The following is a 21,838-nucleotide window of genomic DNA, read 5'->3' on the forward strand; positions in this document are numbered from 1 at the left end:
AGGGTTTGCTTCTAGGTGCAGACAGCCATTGAACTCTACTTTGAGTGGGCGCTAAATTCAAAAGGAAGTGGAGATTTCCACATGATTTTTAGATGGCTGGGATTATGAATATATATTTGAATAAGGTTACAAATGGTTAACTTTTTGGCGCTCAGCCATGCATCAGCAAGGCCAATAATTTGGGACTTTCCTGACGTTCGCGCGCAGGGCGAGTGTCACGTGGTTTATTTGCTAGCCTACCGGGGGAGGAAAGTGAAGCCAGGATCCACCGTCTCCCACCTCGTAGTGCCCGTATGTATCCAGGTGGACCTGCAGTGACCGGAAGGTATGCTTGATGACGTGCAGTGACATTTCCAATGGGTGGAACAGAGCGTCTGTGGCTACTTGCAACTTTATGCCAGGTAAGAGAAAGGCCTGCAACACTCATTTCTCTGTAAAGCAACTTATTCGATATCCATCATGCTTATTTATCTTTCCAGCTTTGTTAGTGTTTTTAAAGGTGCTGGACAGACATTCAGAGCATTAATATAGCAGCTAAGTGCAAGTGGAGAGAGGATGTCTGACACTGTAATCTCTGGCTTCACTGTTGCCATTATTACAGAGTCTGTGCTTACACCGTTAGCTGCTAGCCCATGAATGTATAAGAGTGCTAGCCGCCGGCTCAGCTGTGGCCTCCTCCCCCTCAGGTGGCGTTGCTGACCTGTGAACACCATCTAAATCCTGTCGAAGTTGTATTTCAGTCCTTCCCGTCCACTCCAGATTCAAACACCTACACAGTCACCTGCAGGACTGCAAGCAACCGGCTGGTAAGAACACAACGGCAGATTTATAGTCTGGTTTGAGTAAAACTAAATCAATGAACATCTCTGCAGGTGTATGTGGAGCACATTGATCATTCGGCATGCTCCCCCGACTGCAAAGCGTCATTACGATTGGTTGAGGACCCGAGAGGATATAACGTAACGCTGAGAGCCAGCAGAAGTGACACCACTCTCGAGGCAAAGACTTTTCACTTCAGTGAGTGTCTCTGCACTCTGAATACCACAGTCCTGATTGATTGATGTTTCGTATAATGCTGCTAACATCTTCCATCATGTCTCCTTCTGTATTTGTGTCCAGCTCCAGTCTCCCTGTCCTCCCTCCGTGTATACAACACGGTCACTACTGCTCTCCTGACGTGGAACCTTCCCAGACAGCACACCCTGTCCACCTTCAGTTTGTACAACACTCGCACACAATCCCTCACGCACATCTTCAACATAAACTCATCGGAGGCGATCTCTCAGCACGAGGTGAAAGGTCTCCAGCCTGGCACACGCTACAAGGCCATCGTTGTGGTGACTTCATTCCTCAAACACCTGAATGTGACCTGGAAGCAGATACTCAGCAGCGGCATGGAAACGGGTATTATACACATTGCTTTATCACAATCGAAACCGCAATCACTTAAAAATGACTGTATGTTAACGTTCTGTCTCCAGCTCAGTGCCCCCCTGACTGGTTGGCCAACGGGAGAAGCTGTTTCTCTGTGAGAAGGACAGGTTTGACCTGGAGCGATGCCCAGCGTGGCTGCAGAGGCCTGGCAGCCGGAAGTCACCTGGCCGACTTGAAGACGGTGGAAGACGTGCTTTTCATATCTTCTCACCTGCTGAGCCAAAACAACCTGCTGCTGCTTTGGATCGGACTCAATGACCAGCAGGTAGCCTTATAAGAGAAACACGCTTTTATGGAGGCTTCTCTACTTCTAATCCTGTCAGTAAGAACCATAATAAATAATTACAGTGTATTTTGACGTTCCATTTATGTTGTCAGAATAATTGAGAGTGCAGTTATGTGTTATTTAATAACCTTTTCTCATAAGGCATTCAGCTTGGGAATTTTCATAAATAACATAAGAGGGATTTGACATTTACGGAACAGAAAAAAAAGAAAGGGGGGGGGGGGGAAAGGCCACTGGTTGAGAAGGCAGGATTTTTTTTAATCTCTATGGTTTGATTGTTATATTGACTGGTGTTTTTTCACCATTCATGTGCAGCTGAGGTTATCCCACACAGTGTAGCTCTAATTATTGTCAATTAAGAGAGAAGAGAGACGCTGAATGTGACGTTCGATAGTTTTGACTAAAGAAACTTGGCTTTGGGACTCCAGTTATTGGCTTGTGTTGGTGTGCAGTCCATTAGCATGCTACGAGAAATGTGACTAATGGATGCTGCTTCTTCTCTCTGAGAGTTTAATTAACTACCAATTCAATTTTAAAAGGGATTCTGTTAGATTTTAATTGTTTCTAAATTACAGTGTTTTTGTTCGAATCAATTTTGAAGCATTTGAAGCACTGATGAAATTATTCCATTATTTATATATTTGCAATATAACAAACTAGGTGTCTGTGGTGACGCTACCAGAAATGCTGTACTGCAGTTTCTCTCCATTGTATAGACCTTCACAGATTTAAAAAATGGAACTATACACACATGACATCAAAAAAAGACTTCAGACTGCTAAACTGTTAGCACAAAATTCTTCATCAACCAGGAGGAAAATCTTAAGGATTCCATTTTAACATAATCAGGCATTTAAGGGAAAGGATGCTAGTTAATTGCTGTTGATTGCCATGATTGCACTGAACTCCTCATGGCTGTACAATGAGGACACAGCAGCTGTGCAGGTGTTTCTCATGTAGCATAATGCTGCCTTTAAATAGGGATTGCGATTAGAATGTGGGAAATTGTGCACACAATATGCTTGGGCAATATTAACATTACTAGAAGAACCATTTCGCATGGTAATACAATTACAAAGAAAAACACCACATGACTAAAATTCTAATATATTAACTTATCCAGGAAAAAATGAACTTCCATGGCCTCCACCATTTCTGACAACATTAGCAAACACATCACAACTCGGGGTTGTGAATAATAACTACCACAATTTAGTAAAAAGGGGAAATAATTATTTCTTCCGCAGCATAACAGAATGTGGAAACACTATTATTTGATTTGGTTTAATGTGCTTTATATTCCTTATTTGTTTCAAAGCCACACTCATCTGTCCTTAAGTGGAAATTACCCACCGTGTGATTCAAGTCCTCATCTAAGAAACAGAGACTGTGCCGGATGCCCTGCGGTCACGCATCGGCAGAAACCTTGAGACACTTTTCAAAAACCGTGCATTCTTTTTATTCACCTGTAGACGTTCAGACGTTTTTATGCCCTGCAAGACTGTCCTGTGGGAAACGGAGGGATCGATGTCAAGGCAACCACAGGACAGTAGTAAATCTGAAAATATCCTTTTCAACACACTAAAGAAACCTATCAAAAGAAATGATTAAGACTAGTTCAAACAAAAATTATAGTTTTATATTTATGGTGACTGTACTTAGAATACTACTAGAATACTTAAAGATGAATACAGATCTTCTAGATTATTAATTAATTATAAATTATTCTAACATTTCAAAACAATCTAGACAAAATGGCAGTTTTCTCTTGGGTTGCCTGGACTGAAGCCTCCTCACATCCACTGTTTAAACAACATAGACCAGTAAGAACGCAGGTGAAGGTGATTTCTGACAAGAGAAGCTCCATCGCAGCAGTTACTCCTTAAAGAGGAGTTTTGTTTTTGATGCCTTCACGTTAATGACAGGGAGCTGTTGATCGTCATATAACGTCTCTCTCCTGTCACCCCCACAGGAGGAGGGGCATCCTCTCTGGTCTGATGCCTCAGCCTATAACTTGACGAACACGATGATGTCATTACTGCCAGCCAAACAGACAGACTGTTTTGCCCTTCAGAGGAATGCCACAGGGCCGGGATACTTTCTCACTCCATTCTTCTGTAGCATCCCGTTACCCTTCATCTGCCATTGCCAGAGTAAAGTACTTGTTTAATACACTCATATTCACCACAACAGTTACTGCACATGCAATGTTTGGCCATTTTGAAGAGTTATCCTTAGAATATTTCCTCCTGTGTGCTTCCCCCTCTTACACAGCCCCTCCTGTCCCGACCTCATTCTCTTTTGACCTGGTTCAGGTGACAGAGCAACAGGTAGAGCTTCGTTGGAGCGACCTCTCACCCTTGAACTCTTTTAATCTTTCATCCTTTGAGATATTCCTCCAGTACCAAGAGGAGGCGGATGAAGAGTCGGGGCAAAGTGAAGAATATGGAAGTTGGCCGTCGGAGGACAAAAAGGGGATGCAGAGCTTCAGCCACATTAAAAAAATGGTCAGGGTTCCCCTTTCCCTCTCCTCCAGAGGGGTAACGGTGGCAGGTTTGTCTCCCGGGAGCGTCTACTCTTTCACCCTTCGAGCCTCTCACGCTGCCGGCTTCACCTGGGGCTTGGGACAGACGCACACTGCATACACTAGTGGGTCTGCGGACAGTCTGACACACCACATTGGATACACAAGCAACATCTCACGCTGACAGATTTCAAAGAGTATATATTCTCTTTCTTTCAGGACCTCCTCCTCCTCAAAATATCACCGTTGGCCCCGTTACCATCAGTCAGATTAGTGTCCACTGGATGCTGACGGACGCACAGTTAAGGGGCGGATGGACGTTTGTTGTGCGCTACGTGGACTTGTCTTCAAGACAAGAAAGCATAGTCGGGATGACCAACATCTCCAGGTTATCTGAGACTGGTGGGCTGCAGGTATACACTGCTGCCATTGGAGGGCTGCGGTCTCACCGGAAATACAGGGTTGAAGTTTCCACCGTCACGCAGCACGGGATAGAGAGCTGTGGACAAGCCCCTGTTACTGTGCAGACCGGTAAGCATGTAACAGGCCTTTTTCCACAGCTTCTCACACTTTTCATAGTAGCTTTAACATTAGTGATGCCTCTGTTCTACTCAAGTGTCCCAGTAAGCCACGAGAGGGTGAGAAATAGCCAACCAGGACCTTGAAATGGACAATTAAATGGAATTAATTAAGTCAATCATTCATTTTATTACTGATTCAGATTTTTTTAAAACTAACAGTATGTAGTTGAATATTTGTGATAACTGTACTTTGAACGTGAGCTGACAACAAAATAAGGTTCTCTTTTTGTGCCTCTTAGCGGTGAGGCCTCCCAGTGGTCTGGTGGTGTTCAGCACAACAGGAAATCTGACAGTCTGCTGGACCGGTTCACCTGGTGACCCACCAGATGGTTATTATGTCACATCCCACCATCTCATTTATCCCACTCCAACCCCACTGTGGATAAACCAGTCCGGTCCCGGTTCACGCTGGACAAATGAGTCTGTGTGTGTTAATCTGGGCACGTTTACGCCAGGTCAGACTTACGAAGTCGGAGTGGTCTCTCTGAGGGGAGAGGACAGGAGCGAGAGGACCACAACTATACACACCACAAGTAAGAGAAACAACAATACTGCCTTCAAAGGATAGGTTGTCAGGTGCCCTTATGAATCACGTGTAGAACGTTTGCTTGCTGTTATCCTGCCTGTTAGCCATATATTAGCCAACAAAAGATTCCTTCCAAATGTGTTTTCATTGAAAGTTTTTGGGGACAAAACCCAAGTTTCTTTGCTTTTTTTAATACAAGCTTCAGCCTCAGTAGTCTCAGTTAGCCAGTGGGTATCGACCAAAGTTACAGCTCGAATAAAAGTCCCTCTTGTGTTTCCCCAGACAGTGCTCCCTGTCGGGTTGCTGTGGGAGAATAGTTACAAAAAGAGGGGATTTGTACTAAACAGGCTGTAACTTTGTTTGACTCAGATAAACTTTTTAATACACAGACAGCATACGGACTGTGGATTTTCTCTCCCATGGCCAGTGTGGGCAGGAGGAACCATTATAGCAAGGGGCACATGACTTGAAAAAATATGTGTTGAATACTGTTCATTTTGTGAACTATCCTTGTCAATCTCCGTTTCTCCCTCTGGATGCGTAGATCCAATGCCAGTCCAGGTAGCAGTTCCTCTCTCAGTGGGCACAGATTCCGCACAACTGTACATCCAGCATCCGACGCTGGGCCTGATGGACGGGGTGAAAGTGTGTGTATGCCCAGGAGTTTGTGACGGTGTGTGTGGGGGATTGTGTGAGTACACATGTGACTGGTATTCCCTCCATGCTGGTGTTCATGTCATAACCCTGAGCAACCTCAGTCCGGGATCAGAGCACCAGCTCAGGGTGTACAGCACCAGTGGAGATCAGATGGGACCGCCTTACAACACCCGCCCCCTTAGAACACGTGAGTTACTCTGCTGCTACTAGCACAGACGTGTCAGATTGTAAGTAAGTAATGCGTGTGTGTGTGTGTGTGTGTGTGTGTGTGTGTGTGTGTGTGTGTGTGTGTGAGATTTCAGGTCTGACTCCTCCTAACAGAGTGAGGGAAGGTGTGGTTACAGACTCATCTATAGAGCTGCTTTGGGATCCGGCACAAGGACAGGCTCACAGCTACGAGGTCGTCTGCCTCAATTGTGACCATTCCCACATGGTAAACAAAAACGGAGGTTCACTCCCTGAGATTCTGTGAGATGTAGCAAACATGACCCTCCCTACTTTCCCTCTAACTAATGCCGATACTGTAAGACCTATAAAAGGCCATTTCTGAAGAGAGTTGGTAAGATGATATACATATTCTGTATTATAGCCCTTTTCTGTCGTGAGAGAAACAGCTTTGATCCAAGTTCCACTTCCTGTCAGCTGTTGCTTTAACAAACATTGCAACAGGAAATACAAAGAGGCCCATTCAGAATGTTTATGTAAAGGTCCGTATCATTTGTGTGCTGCAGGTGCAGAAGGTGGCGAGTCAGAGTGCAACGTTCTCTAGTCTGACTCCAGGCCGACTCTACCACTTTGCAGTACGAACAGAGAAGGAGTCCTTCACAGACAGTCCTCCTGTCAGCATCAACATCACTGCAGGTAAGCACACACACACACACACACACACACACACACACACACACACATACAGCTCAGTCTTTCTGTTCTGACTTACTGGGTAACATTTTTCATATACCAGCCCCCAGCACAGTGGAGGTGTCTCTAATCAATAAAACCACGTCATCCATATGCATTGGTTGGATTATGGTCAGGGGAGCAGTGAGCGGACTCATCCTGTCAATCAAAAACACAACATCCAGCCGAGAGCTGAGTGTTTCTCATGAGGAGGCCAGGTCAGTCTCACTCTTATTTCAGTTTGAAGAGACTGGAATTACAATCAAAACTAACAATAAATTAGTGCAACAGGGATTACTCTAAGTGTGCTTAAAAGACCCCGACTGCTCTAATTGTGTGTTCACAGAGCTTACAACTTTGAAGGCCTCGCTTATGGAAGCCAATATACAATTGAAGTGATTTGCATCAGCGGGGAAAGAAGGAGCAAACCTGCTACTATGATCCTCAATACTAGTAAGTTTAAGACATATGCAGTACTGGCACCAAATATCTGTGATTGTGTGGGAGGGAAAGGGAGGGAGAGGGTGAGAAAATAATTTATAAATAAGCAATTATATAATTGATGTAGTATGTATTATTATATAAGTATGCAAATTACATATTATATTAAGAATAAGTATACAAATAAATATACATTTCTGTGAGGAGTGCAGGTTCCCATGTAAACCATGAGAGACAAAAAGTATATACTTTTTTATTTGTACTTGGTTTCAGATTTTTTTCACTTCACTGATACAATTTTATTACAATATTGTATTGTATTGAATAGAATGTTTGTTAGAAATTGTGAAGCACAGCGGGACCAACTAAAAGAGGAATTGTTTTTTCAAATTTTACACTTTTACAATGTTGTACCAAAGAAATAATTCATGTTATTTTAAAAGTATCTCCCCCTGCTGGTTGAAAGTGAACCTATAACATTACACCCTTATTCTCATGTATATTACCCAGAGGAACAGATGAAGATGATTATGAGTCCATACACGGTGTCACATGCTAATAGTCTTGTCTCCAGTCCCAGAGATGCCACGGGACGTGGTTCTTTCAGAGCAGGTAGTGACATCTGTGTTCGTAACCTGGAGACCTCCACCAGGGCAGGTGGAAAGGTATAAGGTAAAACATGTGTACTACTTCACCTCCTCTGTTCCAAGTAATCACAGAGGGAGAGACAGGAGTCCATGGTACCTTTCAGAATTATGTGCATAAGAATATGTGTCCTCATTTTGTATTACTCATAATTGTCTTTTTTCCAAAGACACAGAAAGCCACTTGCGTCAGGTATTGCCCTCACCTTTTGGTTGCTAAGCAGCCGTCGGCACACCACATATTTGGTTACCAACCCTTTAAAGATGCATGACCTCTGCAGGGCCATGGACCAGGGAGAATGACCAAGCACATTACATGCACACGCGACACGCACCCACATTAACAGAAGTAAATGAAAGACATTAGCAGGTTACAGGATTCGTAAAGCTACATGTAACTGAAACTTGAATTGTGTTTTGTAAAGCCCCCTGAAAAAAGGACTCAGCATTACTTTTTGGTTTTCTCAGCTTGTTTTCGGCCTGCACGCTGTGGACAGGAAATCGTGGATGGAGGTGCTTGTCCGGGGCACACGTTATGAGATCAGGGATTTGATCCCGGGGTCAGACTACGGTGTCAGCATTCAGAGTGAGCTGGGCTCTGACATCAGTCAGGCGGTCCACAGAGAGTTCAGCACTCGTAAGACCCTCATATATACATCTAAATTCTGCACAGTATTTGGCCTGCCAGGATAGAAAAATCTGTATGTGATTCCTCAGGACATAATGCTCTCATAACGCATACAAAAAGTTAAATAGTGGTCTATAATATGAAAACTAAAGGTGTAAAATCCAAATATTGTTTTCCAGGCCCAGCAGGATTATGTGCCGTTCATTTAGGCGACGTGAACTCTTCTTCCGTCTCCCTGAGCTGGGACAGTGCGCTTGGAGAGTTTGACTTCCACAGAGTCACTGTGGCCAACACCTCAGTCACAAGCACGCACACCGTACCCAAGGAGAAACGGGTTGCCGTGGTTACCGGGCTGGCGGACGGCTGCGGCTACAACGTGAGTGCTGAGAGAGTGAGAGGAGTGACAGCGGGGAGCGCTGCCTTCCTGACTGTAACCACAGGTAGATGATGTTTTACGAGGGCTACATTCATATCACCCCAAATGCATTTTGGTTGTATCGCTGAAACTTCACGTCTGCCTTCCCTGTCCTCCGTGAGTGCCAGCCCGTGTGCGAGGAGTGCGTGTCGTGAACGTGTCTGCACGTGCATTCGCGCTACGTTGGGAGCAGGCAGCGGGGTGCGTGCATCATTATCACGTCAGCCTGCTACCGAACCAAGGAAAGGTCACAGTGCACGCTGAACGGGAAGGATACATTCAGGTACATGCACGTGTTCAGCGAAATACACTTAATATTTTCACCTAATAAAGTCTGTGTAGAGGTTTGGACAACAGGACAGTTCATCTAAATACCATCAATGCAGTTATGTAGAGCAGCGACATGCATGCTTTACCGCTCTCCTCCCATCCAAACAAATCCCGCCCCCCCCCCCCCCCTACCGTCTCTTCCCGGCTGCCAGGTGTCCGATACCCCCCAAAATGTAACCTTACACACACAGCACAGACTTGAGTAATAGATCTCATTATTTATTAAGTTGGCCTCATGAGCTCAACCCTGAATCATTCATTTGCTCAAGCTTTTGCTTCGCTCCCCCTAGAGAGAGAGAGAGAGAGAGAGACCAGAGGGAGAATGTTAGCCTCGTGCTAATGAAAGGGTTCACAGCCCTCCATAGTTAGCCGCGCACTTTTTGGAAATCCCTCAAGACCAAGAGCCGTTAAAATCCACTGCCTGGACGACTAATCCCGTGACTTTTACTCATGCTGCTAACCAGCTCCTAGACCTGGAGGTATTTCCTGCTCTTCACCTGGATTACCTGTAGACCTCGGTTAATGAGCACTAACACTGGATGCAGCTCCCCTGGCGAGGCCTCTCACCTGCTGTGTCTAAACTAGAGCTAACTCGGCTACCCAGCATGGCCTGCTTCTCACCCATCCTGCTGCTCACGCTCTGCTTGGGACGGGTACACTCACAGGTAAGAATTCATCACTTGAATAAGGCATTGCTGTTTATACTCATAACACTACGGGACTGTTAGACTGTTAGGGCAGGGAACATAAGGTTTTAGTGTGAGTCATTGCCATTCAAACATACTGTTGTCACTGGTCCAAATGCAAATTAAGAAAAAGACCACAACACTGTCACACACTCGTATACAGCTTCAAACATGTGCAAGTGGTGATTCTTCAGAGGGCTACGTTTATAAATGGCAGTAACAGATGGCTGAGTGCCTTTTGGGTTATTGCAGATTTTTACAAACTAATTGAGTTTTATTCTTGTGTCTATTTGGTGTTAGATAATTTACATGTACATACTGCAGTTATCTGTTAAAATTATGAAATGGGTTTAAAAAAAAGAACATACACATTATTTCTGTTTAGGAGGGGAAAATACTTGAATAGACTGAAACAAAAGACAGAAAATTAACTAAACTGAATTATTTTCAAGCATTGACATTAAAAAATAAAACACCTAAATGACCTAAAATCATGTTAAAAGCTGAAGTGATCTACAGTATATGCTGATTCTGTGTTTTTCTGTTTTTGCAGGCTGATGTGGTGGACGTCACTCCAGGGACACAATACAGTGTCACGGTCACAGCAGTCGCCTCCTCCTCCAACATCAGCCCTGGAGTCAGCCGCATGATCAATACTAATGAGAGTGGTGAGACGTACACACTTTGTTTATCGTTGTTTGGCTGGGTTTTGTTTTTGGGTGTTGAAGTGCCGTCAGGGTTCTCGTCTGCCCTCTGCTGTTTAATTCTGTCGCTGTATAGCACACACACACACACACACACACACACATCGAGGAAAATGAATTAGTACAGTAGGTGTGTGTGTTTAATTCCTCTTGGGTAACTTAAGCCCGGGCTTTTGAACCGCAGGATGAATAGGTCTGCAGTGAATGTCAGTGAAATGCCACTGCTGTGTGAAGCTTTATTCATCAGAGTTCGGCCTGAATCACTCACACACACACACACACACACACACACACACACACACACACACACACACTTGCTCGGAGGATCAGTCCCACACAGACAACTATTCTTCAAATGACTCTAGCACCATGTTGAGTTGAGTTCTGATACACAGAAGTTGTCATTTGTCCAAATATCTGTGTTTGATGTTTGCTGTATCGATGGTGTTCAACACAGTCGATAGAGGGGAAAGACACTCTTCTCTCCTTATACTCTCCCCCTCTTCTCCTCCAGTTCCTGGTCCACCTTCAGGCCTCGAAGGAGAGGCTGTGGGCTCTAATGGCATTCTTCTCTCCTGGACCATGCCGTCTGACGCCAACAATATCGACGGATACGTCATCAGGTGATTCTTTGTTGTTGTCTTGGAGATTAAAGTATCAAATATAGCAAAATAGGGAAAGAGATTTCACAAAGATGCATAGCGATGAATTAATGAGAAGGCGTATGCACTAATGTAGTCGCCCCTCGCTCCTCCACAGTCCAAATATGGTCAGCTTTGGCCTCAGAAATGCTGAGCTTGATACTTCAAAACCGTACTTCACAAAGCAATGAGTGACGCCACAATGACTACGTCCTCTTCCTGTATAAAGTCTATAGTCTATGGTGGCTCCTCGTCAGACCAGGAGCAGAGCTTCGCCTCGCTGCTCTGGGAATCTGGTGCTCTGAAGCAGAACACAAATGTCTAATGTGAATTGAAAGATGATGATCTTGAAAAGTGGATTTCTCCCTGTAGGTACAAGGAGGTGTGTCCCTATCCGGATCCCACCTTCACTCAGGTGACCAAGTACCTGGACATACCAGAGACCCTGCTCACTGACTTCACCTCAGGTTCAACGTACCACATTGAGGTAGGATGCACAACAACCACAGCTGAACAATAAAACCTTCAATGCATTAAAACATGGAAGCCAGACTCCAACACTCTCATCATATTCCTGGAAAAAAATATCTTCCCACCGGAGCGGACTATTCTCTTGATCGGGCTGAATACTGGTAATTGATCCTTCCTGATTGCATTATTAATCAGGTAAACAGATCTATGGATCCGCCATGGCTCTTTCCACTGTCTGTTGTCACTGAGCTTGAATGTGATCGTGCTTATTAGTTTTCAGAATTCATTAATCCAAAATGACCTTCATACAAATGGACTCTGAGAGACCGACACACATTGTGATTATGCCTGCAGGACCTGTATGTGTGTGTGTGTGTGTGTGTGTGTGTGTGTGTGTGTGTGTGTGTGTGTGTGTGTGTGTGTGTGTGTGTGTGTGTGTGTGTGTGTGTGTGTGTGTGTGTGTGTGTGTGTGTGCTTATGACATATCATATTACTACATTTCACCTGTGAGTGTGTTGGTCCACACACTCAGCCATGCCAATGCTATATAAAACTGCAATGACTTTTGATTTTCTATAAAACTATGGATTGTTTATTATAATGTAATTATTGTAGACAAAAAACAAACAAACACAGTTTGGGTTATTTTCAGGCAATCTGGTTATGTATGTGCACAAAATATCCAATTTATGTTATTCATTCAACTATGGTAATTTTGGATTATAGTCTTTGATGTTGGGATTTTGCATTCGACTGTACAATGCAGGTGTAGTGCTGAACGTAACACAACCTACAGGGGACAATTAAGAAACACATACTTTTATTGCGTGACAGATAATACATACATCTTTTTTAGTGAGCACTTTGATGAAGAAACATAAATCATAAATCACAAATTAGGCTGGATTTTTCACTTGTGTACCACGATAGCAAGCTAGACAGCTTTTTTCCAAGTTACTTGTGGCAATATTAGCACATAATCTGATGACTGGCCTATTGACAGACACATTAATTAATCATTAATCATACCTACCATCTCTCTCTCTCTCTCTCTCTCTCCCCCTCCCTTCAGGTAGCAGCCATATCTCCAGCTGGAATAGGAGCCTTCAGCAAATCTTTATACATTAAAACGGCTGAGTCCCGTGAGTGTTCATCCCGCACACTGATCTAAAACAGTAATTATGTAAGTCCATTATTGTACGTCTATGTCTGCGTACATTCGCCTGTGTGTGCATTTCCTGCAGCCCCTGGCCTGGTGACCAACTTGACAGCATTTGCTCAGAACCACTTCTCCGTCATGGTTACCTGGTTCCTGCCGCACCGCATCAACGGCCTCATCACGAAGTTTGCCGTCAAGGCTAAACACGCCCGTACTGGGCAGACGGTGCGCACGCTGGAGGTCAACGCGGAGGACATCATGATCGGAGCACTGCCTCACTGCAATGTACTGCATCACACGCTGCCTTATTAACTGTTATGGTGTACCGTTGTGTTTGTATTCTACATGCTACCCAGGCACGAGGCTGGCCATGTCTACAACCCTCTGTCTTAGTCCTGTATGACTTTGTCTGTGCAGGATGCAGCTGATATCCTGTCCCGAGCTACTCTCAGCCCCTTGGAGATGACAGCATCATCTTCACCCATCACGCTGTCCGCCGTACCCCCTGCCGCCTCCTGGAGTGTGCCCATATCAGTAGGAGTTGATCAGCTACGACCTTACACCGCCTATCTATTCGAAGTGTCTGCCTTCACCTCTGATGGAGAGGGACAGATAGCCTCCACTATGGTCCGCATGCCAGAATCAGGTGTGGAGAAGGAACGGGAAAACAAGGCTAATTAGACTGTAACTAATAGTGCCTGCGTGTTTAAAAATCTTTATTTTTGTGTGTTGCTGCATGGCAGCCCCAGAAGACCCACCAGAAAACTTCTCCATATTGAATATGACGTCTAGATCGCTCTCCGTGTCTTGGAGCTCTCCCAGCATTATCACAGGAAAATACACCTACGTACTCTACCTTTATGGACCCACAGGTTGTTAAATATTAGACTCCCGTTGCATGCACAGTATAGACAGACTCAAACTCTAAACTCTTTCCTCTGTCCTCTCCATCCCAGGATATTTGTATGAGAACAGCACAGGAGACACGCGGTTCACACTGACGGGTTTGACCCCCTACACGAGGTACACGTTGGCCGTCCGAGCTCGAGCTGCTGGAGAAGTGGGGCCGGCGGCGCAGGATGATGTCATCACAGCTGCCGAAGGTAAGACTACTCACAAATTGATGTGCTTACACATATGTTTTGGAAGTAGATGAATCCCCATAAATTCACTTCCTAAGAGTTGAAAATCTGTTTAATTTTTGGATTATTTTTAGAAGAGGAAGGTGGATCTGTAATCGCACACAATAACACATAGTCCAATAACTATTTACACGCGTAGAGGTGTGTTTGTGTACTTCTGACTCTGTCTAATCCTCTCTGGCTCCGTTTGTGTGAGTAGCTCCCAGTGCGGTGCAGAACTTGATGGCTGAAGCTGAGGATTCGGTTTCAATCCGTGTGAGTTGGAGGATCCCTGCCCAGCCGAATGGTCCAATCACCCAGTACAAACTGCATGTTCTGATTGGCGACATCTTGCTGCAGGACATCACCCTCTCTGCAGAAATGGTAGGCCATAAATGTACCGCATTCCAGCTCAGTACGTTTAAAAAAAAAAAAAAATCTTATTTAAAACCCAAGATTGTTCAGTTGAAAGTGTTGGATGAAATGGTTCATCTTTATATATACTTGCTGTACATATTAAAGAAAAATGTTTTTTTGTTTTTTTTTACCATTTAACTCTTGACCCACTGACATCATGGATTGCATAACTGACAAATTTACATAATCATTGGGACTATTGTAACATATGCAACCATGTCCACTGTCATCCGATTCAAGGGTTGATCAGCCAAAATGATTGAAAATCACTGATAAATTTAGACAAATACAGATTATAAAATGTTTCTTCTTCCTTCAGAATACGACTGATTCCCCCGAAGAGGAGACGGTTCCCCCTGATGTCCATAACAATCCAGGGCGGCGTAAGAGAACTGCTGATCTTAGTCTGATCACATCACCGCCTGCTTTCACCGCCACTGTCTCTGAACGCACACTGCCCACTGGTGTGACACACTTTGGACAAAGCAGCGCGGCACAACTCACTAACACCGATGCTCAACCGACTCCCGACTTCATGGTCACAGAGAAGCCCAGTACCAGTCACGTTTCTGCTTCACACTCTAACAGCACAAATACTGAATCTGCAGTCCCTGGGACATCGGCATTTTCTCCTACCTCTGTGCCGCCTGCTACGCTTCCACCCTGGCTAACAAAACAATCACACACTGGGGATATGACCTCAGAATCCTCCGCCTTGACAACGGGCCAGCTCCGCTTGTCCACACATGATGCATCAATTACGGGACGCTTTTCAACACGGAGTGAAGCAGCTACCGGTACGACAGGTGGGAGGGCACTAACTATAGACACGGCTTCTCTTTGCTGTAAAATCGATTGGAATCCCTCTTGCTTTAACTTCTCTTCCACTGGGACTTTAACTTCCTGCAGCCCTTCATACATTCATGTTTTTGGTGTTCCAGTGCTTATAAATCCTGTGTGTGGTCTTGTGTATTCATCTGTCCCTGTACCCGTGCTGCAGGTGTAACAGTGAGAGAAGAGGTGATGGGCGTTTTATCCGAAGACCTGTCTTACCTGGTGTCAGATCTGAATCCCTTCACGGAGTACACGTTCAGGGTCACCGCTTCCACAACTGTGGGAGAAGGTCCTGCAACGGATATCACTGAGAAGACCAGGGAGCAGGGTGGGTGCTCTCATGTCACATTACCTTTATTTATGTTTAAAGCGAAAAGTTCAAGAATCGTGCATCGAGATTAATCATTTACTATAAAAAATGACCATAATAACAATATCTGTATTTGTCGTTTAGTCCCTAGCTCAGTGCTGGAAGTGTCCTATCAAAACATCAGCTCCACCTCCATACTAGTGAGCTGGGTCCCGCCACTCAACCCCAATGGGCGGATCACACATTACACTGTTTATGGCCTCAACATGCACAGTAGTCAGGCTCTGAAATGGGTTACTAACACGACCAGCATATTGATAACAGGTACACACAGCTCTATTATATTATAATCTATAATATTATAATCATTGTCGTCATTATGACACAGATCTGTTACTAAACACCTGTTCTATTGCATAGATCTGGACAAGTATACTGGTTATAAGCTACGTGTAGCTGCATCGACGGCTGTGGGAGAGAGCTCTCTGTCTGAGGAAGACGACATCTTTGTTGTCACCTTAGAGGACGGTACGTAGTTAAAACACGCAGTTAAAACACTGTATACGTAAACACAAGGGAATTTAATCGCATGTTATCTGGTTCTTGTCCATCCCTTCCTCAGAGCCTGACTCCCCCCCCGTGAACCTCACAGTGGTTGACACCAGCCCCTCCACCGCCACGTTGGCCTGGTCTCCACCGGAGCGAGCCAACGGGATGATCCAACATTACGAGGTCCTGTATGAGAACGAGTCCCACTCTGCATTGATGAACGCATCCTCTAACACAGTCACCCTGACCGACCTGAAGCCGTTCTCCTACTACAACGTGTCGGTGAGGGCGTACACTCGTTACGGCCATGGCAACCAGTCGTCGGACCCGTTATCCGTGCTGTCCGGAGAGGACGGTGCGTTCATGAACACACACAGAGGAAAACTTTTAGTAACAACTGCTCAGACGTTTGTAAAGGCGTGTTCTCTCTTCAGTCCCAGGCAGTCCTCCGTATGGCGTCACTTATGAGTCGGTCAGCCCCAGCGTGGTTAACGTGACCTGGCGTCCTCCCCTGCTGCCTAATGGGCTCATTACCCACTACAGTCTGGAGCTGTGGAACTCCAGTCACTACCTGAACCTCACCTCCCCGACCAACTCCATCCACATCACGCATCTGAGGAAGTATGCACACTACCGCATCGTGGTGCAAGCGCACACGCGCGTCGGGCCCGGGAACTACAGCAGCGAGCCGCTCAACATCACCACGCTGGAGGACGGTGAGAGGGTCGGGAGGGGGGGGGAGGGCCGGCTTTGTTTTCAGTTCCAGGACACTGCACCGTTACATCATGCCTGAGTTCGAAGGGCGTCTGATTCAATCTGACTTTCCTCTCATCTTTTCCTCCTCGGCTACGTCGCTCTGTTTCAGCTCGTGCTAATGATGTTACATCACAGGTATTTGAAGCCACGTGACCCTCGTGTCTTCCATCAGGACCGAGACGCCAGTCATTACAACTAACCAGTTTTCCATTTCAGGCGATTATTATCTTTCTTTCTGGCACGTTCCTGAGGGCCCGTCTGAGGTCCTTATTTTCCCGGCGCAAATATATATATATTTTTCCTTCATCGGTTTTGTTTTGACAAGCCACACTCCTTGTATTGTGTTACTGGAAAGTCTTTCTCCTGAATCTCAGCTCCAGACACACCTCCTCAGTTCCTCCACGCCAGGAAGTTGTCAGACTATGAGGTGGAGTTGTCATGGCAACCACCACTTGAAGCCAATTCAGACATACTCTACTACATTGTCAGAGTTTGGTGAGTTTCTTAAGCTACTTCTCTCTCTGTGTGTGTTTGACTCTCTGTTGGGGAGGTTTGCAACACAAATGGTTGCTCTTTTTTAAAAAATGTTATCAGGAATGAAACAACTGAGCTGTGGCAGAACGTGACCGGGACATCAGTGGTTATTAACGTAGACTCAGAGAGCCGCTACAACGCCTCCGTCTCCAGCTGGAGCAGACTGGGAGATGGAGGAGTGCTGATCTACATCAGCTTCACCACCACCGATGCAGGTGCAGGATGATTTTTTGACAGTTTACCGTCGTCCTTGCATACAAAATGTGTCTCCCACTAACTGAATGTCTCTGTGTGTCCTTCGTGTGTGTTCCCTGGCTCTCAGAACCATTTGATCCCCCGCAGAATGTGACTTTCGCAAATGTGACCGCCTCCTCCGTCACCTTGCTGTGGCACCCACCTACTGAACCTAATGGAATCATCGTGCACTACACTATTTACTACTCTGAAAACAACACTGTGGCTGAGCAGGTGAGACTCATACTGTATGCATACAGGTGACCGATTAAAGCTGCATTAATCAATATTTCTACTTTTAAAATGGGTCCAATTACTTAGATTGTTCCCTCTTTAGTCAATTAGTCGACTAATCGGTTGATTTATTACCTCAATTAGTTGTTTTTTTATGCTTCCTTACATGCTGAATGACTTCTTGGGAGTTGCTAAAACATGAACCATATCAACTTTATAAGTACCGGTATATAAATATATTAGCATTTACAGCCTTCTCTGCGGTTCCCAATGCACCAACAATACTCTAAAAAACTGTGTTGAGAAACATTAATTACGCTGATGAATGTTTCCTGACGGCTTGAGGTGGACCGACATCTACTCACATCTCTCACCCGCCTGTATATAAAGCACACATATTTTGCTGTTGATTGAATGCCTGTTTCAATGTGAGAGAAGAAAACCAAATGCTCTTTTGTTTTTCTCCCCAGAGGGTTCTCCTTTCAGACTTACCTGCACCGGCCTCTCCTGCTTCACCCCTCTCCTACACTCTGACTCGGCTGACTGGGGGCACAAACTACACCCTGTGGATGTCCTCTAGCACAGTGCAGGGGGATGGAGGGGTCCGGAGCGAGCCATTTACCCTGTTGTTACCGGAGGACGGTCAGTCAGACCACATACACCAATATGAATAACAACAGTAGGCATACACAAGAAATACCACACATATAACGCCAGATAGTTAATGCAATGATTCAAAGTCTCACTGGAGGGTCAGTCTGCACACGTTTTTCAAAACTCTTCAACTTCCAAAAAGAAAATTACATAAAAACTCTGCGATTGAAGATGTGACTTTCAGCCTGTTAGTGAAAGGGGATAACAGTCTGGCAAACTGGTTCTATTTTTGTCCGCCTGTGACACTTTGCCTTGAAGACAGCCAGTTTGTGTTTCCTTTGGCTAAGCACGAAGAAAGTTGTGAGGGATTTAAAAAAAAAAAGAGAGAAAACAGAGAAAACAGAGCACAGAATCCTTAACGATAAGATGACAGAGGGGAAAGAGAGAGAGAAAAAAGCCTGACGTGCTTTGAAAAAGTGCATGATGCGTTGCAATTGCATTGTTGCCACGGAAACCAAAATCCGAACGTAATATTAAGTTTAGCTTAGTCTTTTTTGATATCCTCCGTGTAAAAACGGATGTGTACATGAGGCTGATCTCTTTGTTTTTATGTTATTTTGGGAAAAATGGTGCAGACAGCCGCTACAGACTTTGTCCACATAGGGTTCATATTTGAATGTGGTGATTTTCTTGTTGACGTATCGTATTCTCTGTCTCATACTGACGCTGTATCTCTGCCTGTGCTCTAGCTGCTCCGCTCTCAGCCAAGTACCGGATCTCCAGGGCACCTTGTCTCTCCCCAGCACAGCCAAGCCCCCTGCTAGGCTCAGACCCCCACACACACCTGGCCCCCTCACATCCACTCACTCATCTCATGGACCTCTCAAATCTCCCCTTTACCCTTCAACTCCCCCCTTTTTTCCCCCCCTTCTCCGTGTACCATGCGTTATATTCGGAGGGGCTGAGATGGTGGAGAGGATGAGTATTTTCCCCTCAACCCATTTCTTTCCCGATGTTTTCAGTGTGATCGTTTCCCTCCTATATGCCTCTGTTTGTTTTCTAACAGCTAAGATTATGTTTCTGTTTACTGTGCTGTTGACTTTGCTGTGTTTCTGTGTTGTTGAAGTAATCTCATGCCGTGTTGCTCTACTCGATGTTGCTGTTGTTGATTTTGTTAATTGCAACAATGCTTCCAATGATTACGATGGTGCTTGTGCAAAACGATGATGTTGATGACTGGTACACTGTTCATTTTCCCTGTCAGTGTGTATGGTTGACTGGTGCCATGATTTACTGCCTCGTAGAACAGTAAACTCACATCAAAAGGCTCAACCAGCGTTTTCACTGAATAGCAACGCTGTCCTTCTCGTTTCCTTCTCCAGTGCCGAGTGACTCGGTCCGAAACCTGACTGCTCAGATCTTCAGCTCCACGGCCATCATCATCAGCTGGGACCCCCCCATGGAGCCCAACGGCCGTCCCACCTACCTGCTCACCTTACAGGAGGCCGGCGTCCCTCCAGACGCGTCCAACCAAGGGGCTCCATCTGTCAACAAGACCATCAAGCATACCACGGCTGACAACGTCTTCCTGTTCACCAGACTCAAGAAGTATTTCCCTTACGTGTTGACTGTTACCCCGGCGACTGGCGCTGGCGCCGCATACAACCATACCAGCACGATGTACCTGAGAACGGATGACGACAGTGAGTTTATCGACACAAACGTTCACCTGTGAAGTGTTGTTCATGTATTCATTGTTTCTCCTTAGTTCCTAGTTCTGCTCCATTGCTGGTATCTACGTGGAATCTGTCGTCGTCTTCTATCGCCGTGGTCTGGCAGCGCCCTCTGGAGGCCAACGGGGAGATAACAGAGTATACCCTCTCTCTGCTTGGCCCGGGGGGCTCCAATACGACTCACACCCCCAATACCTCATTCGTCCTCAACAACCTACTTCCGTACACGTCTTACAACCTCACTATTACGGCTGCAACACGTAAAGGCTCGGGACCGTATCTGTTCCTGCAGCTGCACACCGACGAAGGAGGTTAGTTTGAAAGCAGGCTTAAATTGTCTCTCAGGTCTGACTGAGATGGTATGTGTCTATGGAACTACAGGTGTATATCTGCTGTCTGTCTCAGTCTATCTTCCTCTCTATCTGCCTAACTATGCGTTTCAGGCCCCATGTCCCCGCCCCGAAACCTGACTATATATAACCACACGGCAGTCTCTGTGTGGCTGAGCTGGGAGCCTCCTCTGGAGCCCAATGGAGTGGTGATACAGTACGGCTTCAGGATCCGAGACCTCATCACACACGCCGTCACACACAAGGTACTGTTAATTTCACACACCGAAAAGCTTCTGCACAACAACACACACACACACACACACGCCGCAGACCCACTCGGTAAGAGTACACACCGTCACACTGACGGGAGCTCTAATTTCACACTCCAGATGCTACAGTAACATTATACGTACACACACACATGCACATATGTTTCCTTATACAATAAGATCATATCCACTCCAGTTATCAGGATTGGATGATTTAATCTCCTGTCATTTTGTGTGTGTGTGTGTGTGTGTGTGTGTGTGTGTAGAATTCCTCTGGTCCTTCGACCACAGAGTATCTATCAGGCTTCAGGCCTCATAGCTCCTATGAGATCAGTGTTTACAGTTACACCAGAGTGGGGCATGGGGAGCAGTTCAGCAGCCCTGTGACCTTCACCACCAATGAGTCAGGTAAAGTACACTCTGTCTACACACAAGGGAGGGATGTTACAATGCTTTAGGTCATTTGTGGTTCCAAATTGATTCGTACAAGCATAATCCATTTGAAATACCTTATTTGTCCCTTAAGGGGCAATTAAGGGAAAGCTGGTGTCAGATTAAGAACATAAAAGAAAAAGAAACAGTCGAAAGCCACAAGGGTTAGCGGCCATTCCATATCTGGCCAACACCATGAAGGCATGCAAGTTCAAATGCATTTATCACTCTTAACAAAGTGCAAACTGTGCATGTCTTTAACCTCAGCTGTGCCCCATTCTTCTGGCTTCTGGGACACAACCAAACATTCTTCTATTTGTTTTAAATACAGGCAATCTAAAACATATCCCTGATGCCATTGGCTTAAAGTGAAGGGTCACTAATAATCACACAGGTCTCCCAGAGGCAGAAGGATCCCGTTGCTGGTCATTTCTGAGGTTAACCTTACAATCAGTAATTAATCCG

At 45.4% G+C, this 21,838-nt stretch overlaps 1 protein-coding gene across 1 annotated transcript in view; it reads left to right on the forward strand.

Moving 5' to 3' along the window:
* Positions 1-243: 243 nt before the first annotated feature.
* Positions 244-21,838, forward strand: part of ptprq (protein tyrosine phosphatase receptor type Q) — a 33,053-nt gene continuing 11,458 nt past the window's right edge. The window contains exons 1-41 of the mRNA XM_084017600.1: positions 244-401; positions 687-806; positions 873-1,017; positions 1,120-1,404; positions 1,482-1,699; positions 3,693-3,873; positions 3,995-4,369; positions 4,464-4,775; positions 5,065-5,358; positions 5,896-6,195; positions 6,311-6,441; positions 6,740-6,869; positions 6,970-7,123; positions 7,252-7,358; positions 7,921-8,018; positions 8,459-8,627; positions 8,798-9,058; positions 9,156-9,316; positions 10,603-10,717; positions 11,268-11,376; positions 11,767-11,881; positions 12,938-13,007; positions 13,110-13,309; positions 13,442-13,670; positions 13,768-13,896; positions 13,981-14,127; positions 14,366-14,529; positions 14,882-15,368; positions 15,563-15,724; positions 15,851-16,030; positions 16,127-16,234; positions 16,329-16,610; positions 16,690-16,971; positions 17,386-17,506; positions 17,606-17,760; positions 17,868-18,013; positions 18,484-18,655; positions 19,990-20,310; positions 20,376-20,651; positions 20,784-20,935; positions 21,208-21,349. Of these exons, the coding sequence (XP_083873726.1) occupies positions 357-401; positions 687-806; positions 873-1,017; positions 1,120-1,404; positions 1,482-1,699; positions 3,693-3,873; positions 3,995-4,369; positions 4,464-4,775; positions 5,065-5,358; positions 5,896-6,195; positions 6,311-6,441; positions 6,740-6,869; positions 6,970-7,123; positions 7,252-7,358; positions 7,921-8,018; positions 8,459-8,627; positions 8,798-9,058; positions 9,156-9,316; positions 10,603-10,717; positions 11,268-11,376; positions 11,767-11,881; positions 12,938-13,007; positions 13,110-13,309; positions 13,442-13,670; positions 13,768-13,896; positions 13,981-14,127; positions 14,366-14,529; positions 14,882-15,368; positions 15,563-15,724; positions 15,851-16,030; positions 16,127-16,234; positions 16,329-16,610; positions 16,690-16,971; positions 17,386-17,506; positions 17,606-17,760; positions 17,868-18,013; positions 18,484-18,655; positions 19,990-20,310; positions 20,376-20,651; positions 20,784-20,935; positions 21,208-21,349 (7,750 nt within the window). The 5' untranslated portion in view covers positions 244-356. The remainder of the gene's footprint in view (positions 402-686; positions 807-872; positions 1,018-1,119; positions 1,405-1,481; positions 1,700-3,692; positions 3,874-3,994; positions 4,370-4,463; positions 4,776-5,064; positions 5,359-5,895; positions 6,196-6,310; positions 6,442-6,739; positions 6,870-6,969; positions 7,124-7,251; positions 7,359-7,920; positions 8,019-8,458; positions 8,628-8,797; positions 9,059-9,155; positions 9,317-10,602; positions 10,718-11,267; positions 11,377-11,766; positions 11,882-12,937; positions 13,008-13,109; positions 13,310-13,441; positions 13,671-13,767; positions 13,897-13,980; positions 14,128-14,365; positions 14,530-14,881; positions 15,369-15,562; positions 15,725-15,850; positions 16,031-16,126; positions 16,235-16,328; positions 16,611-16,689; positions 16,972-17,385; positions 17,507-17,605; positions 17,761-17,867; positions 18,014-18,483; positions 18,656-19,989; positions 20,311-20,375; positions 20,652-20,783; positions 20,936-21,207; positions 21,350-21,838) is intronic.

Source organism: Eutrigla gurnardus (assembly GCF_963514095.1).
Source record: "Eutrigla gurnardus genome assembly, chromosome: 9".
Lineage (NCBI taxonomy): Eukaryota > Metazoa > Chordata > Actinopteri > Perciformes > Triglidae > Eutrigla > Eutrigla gurnardus.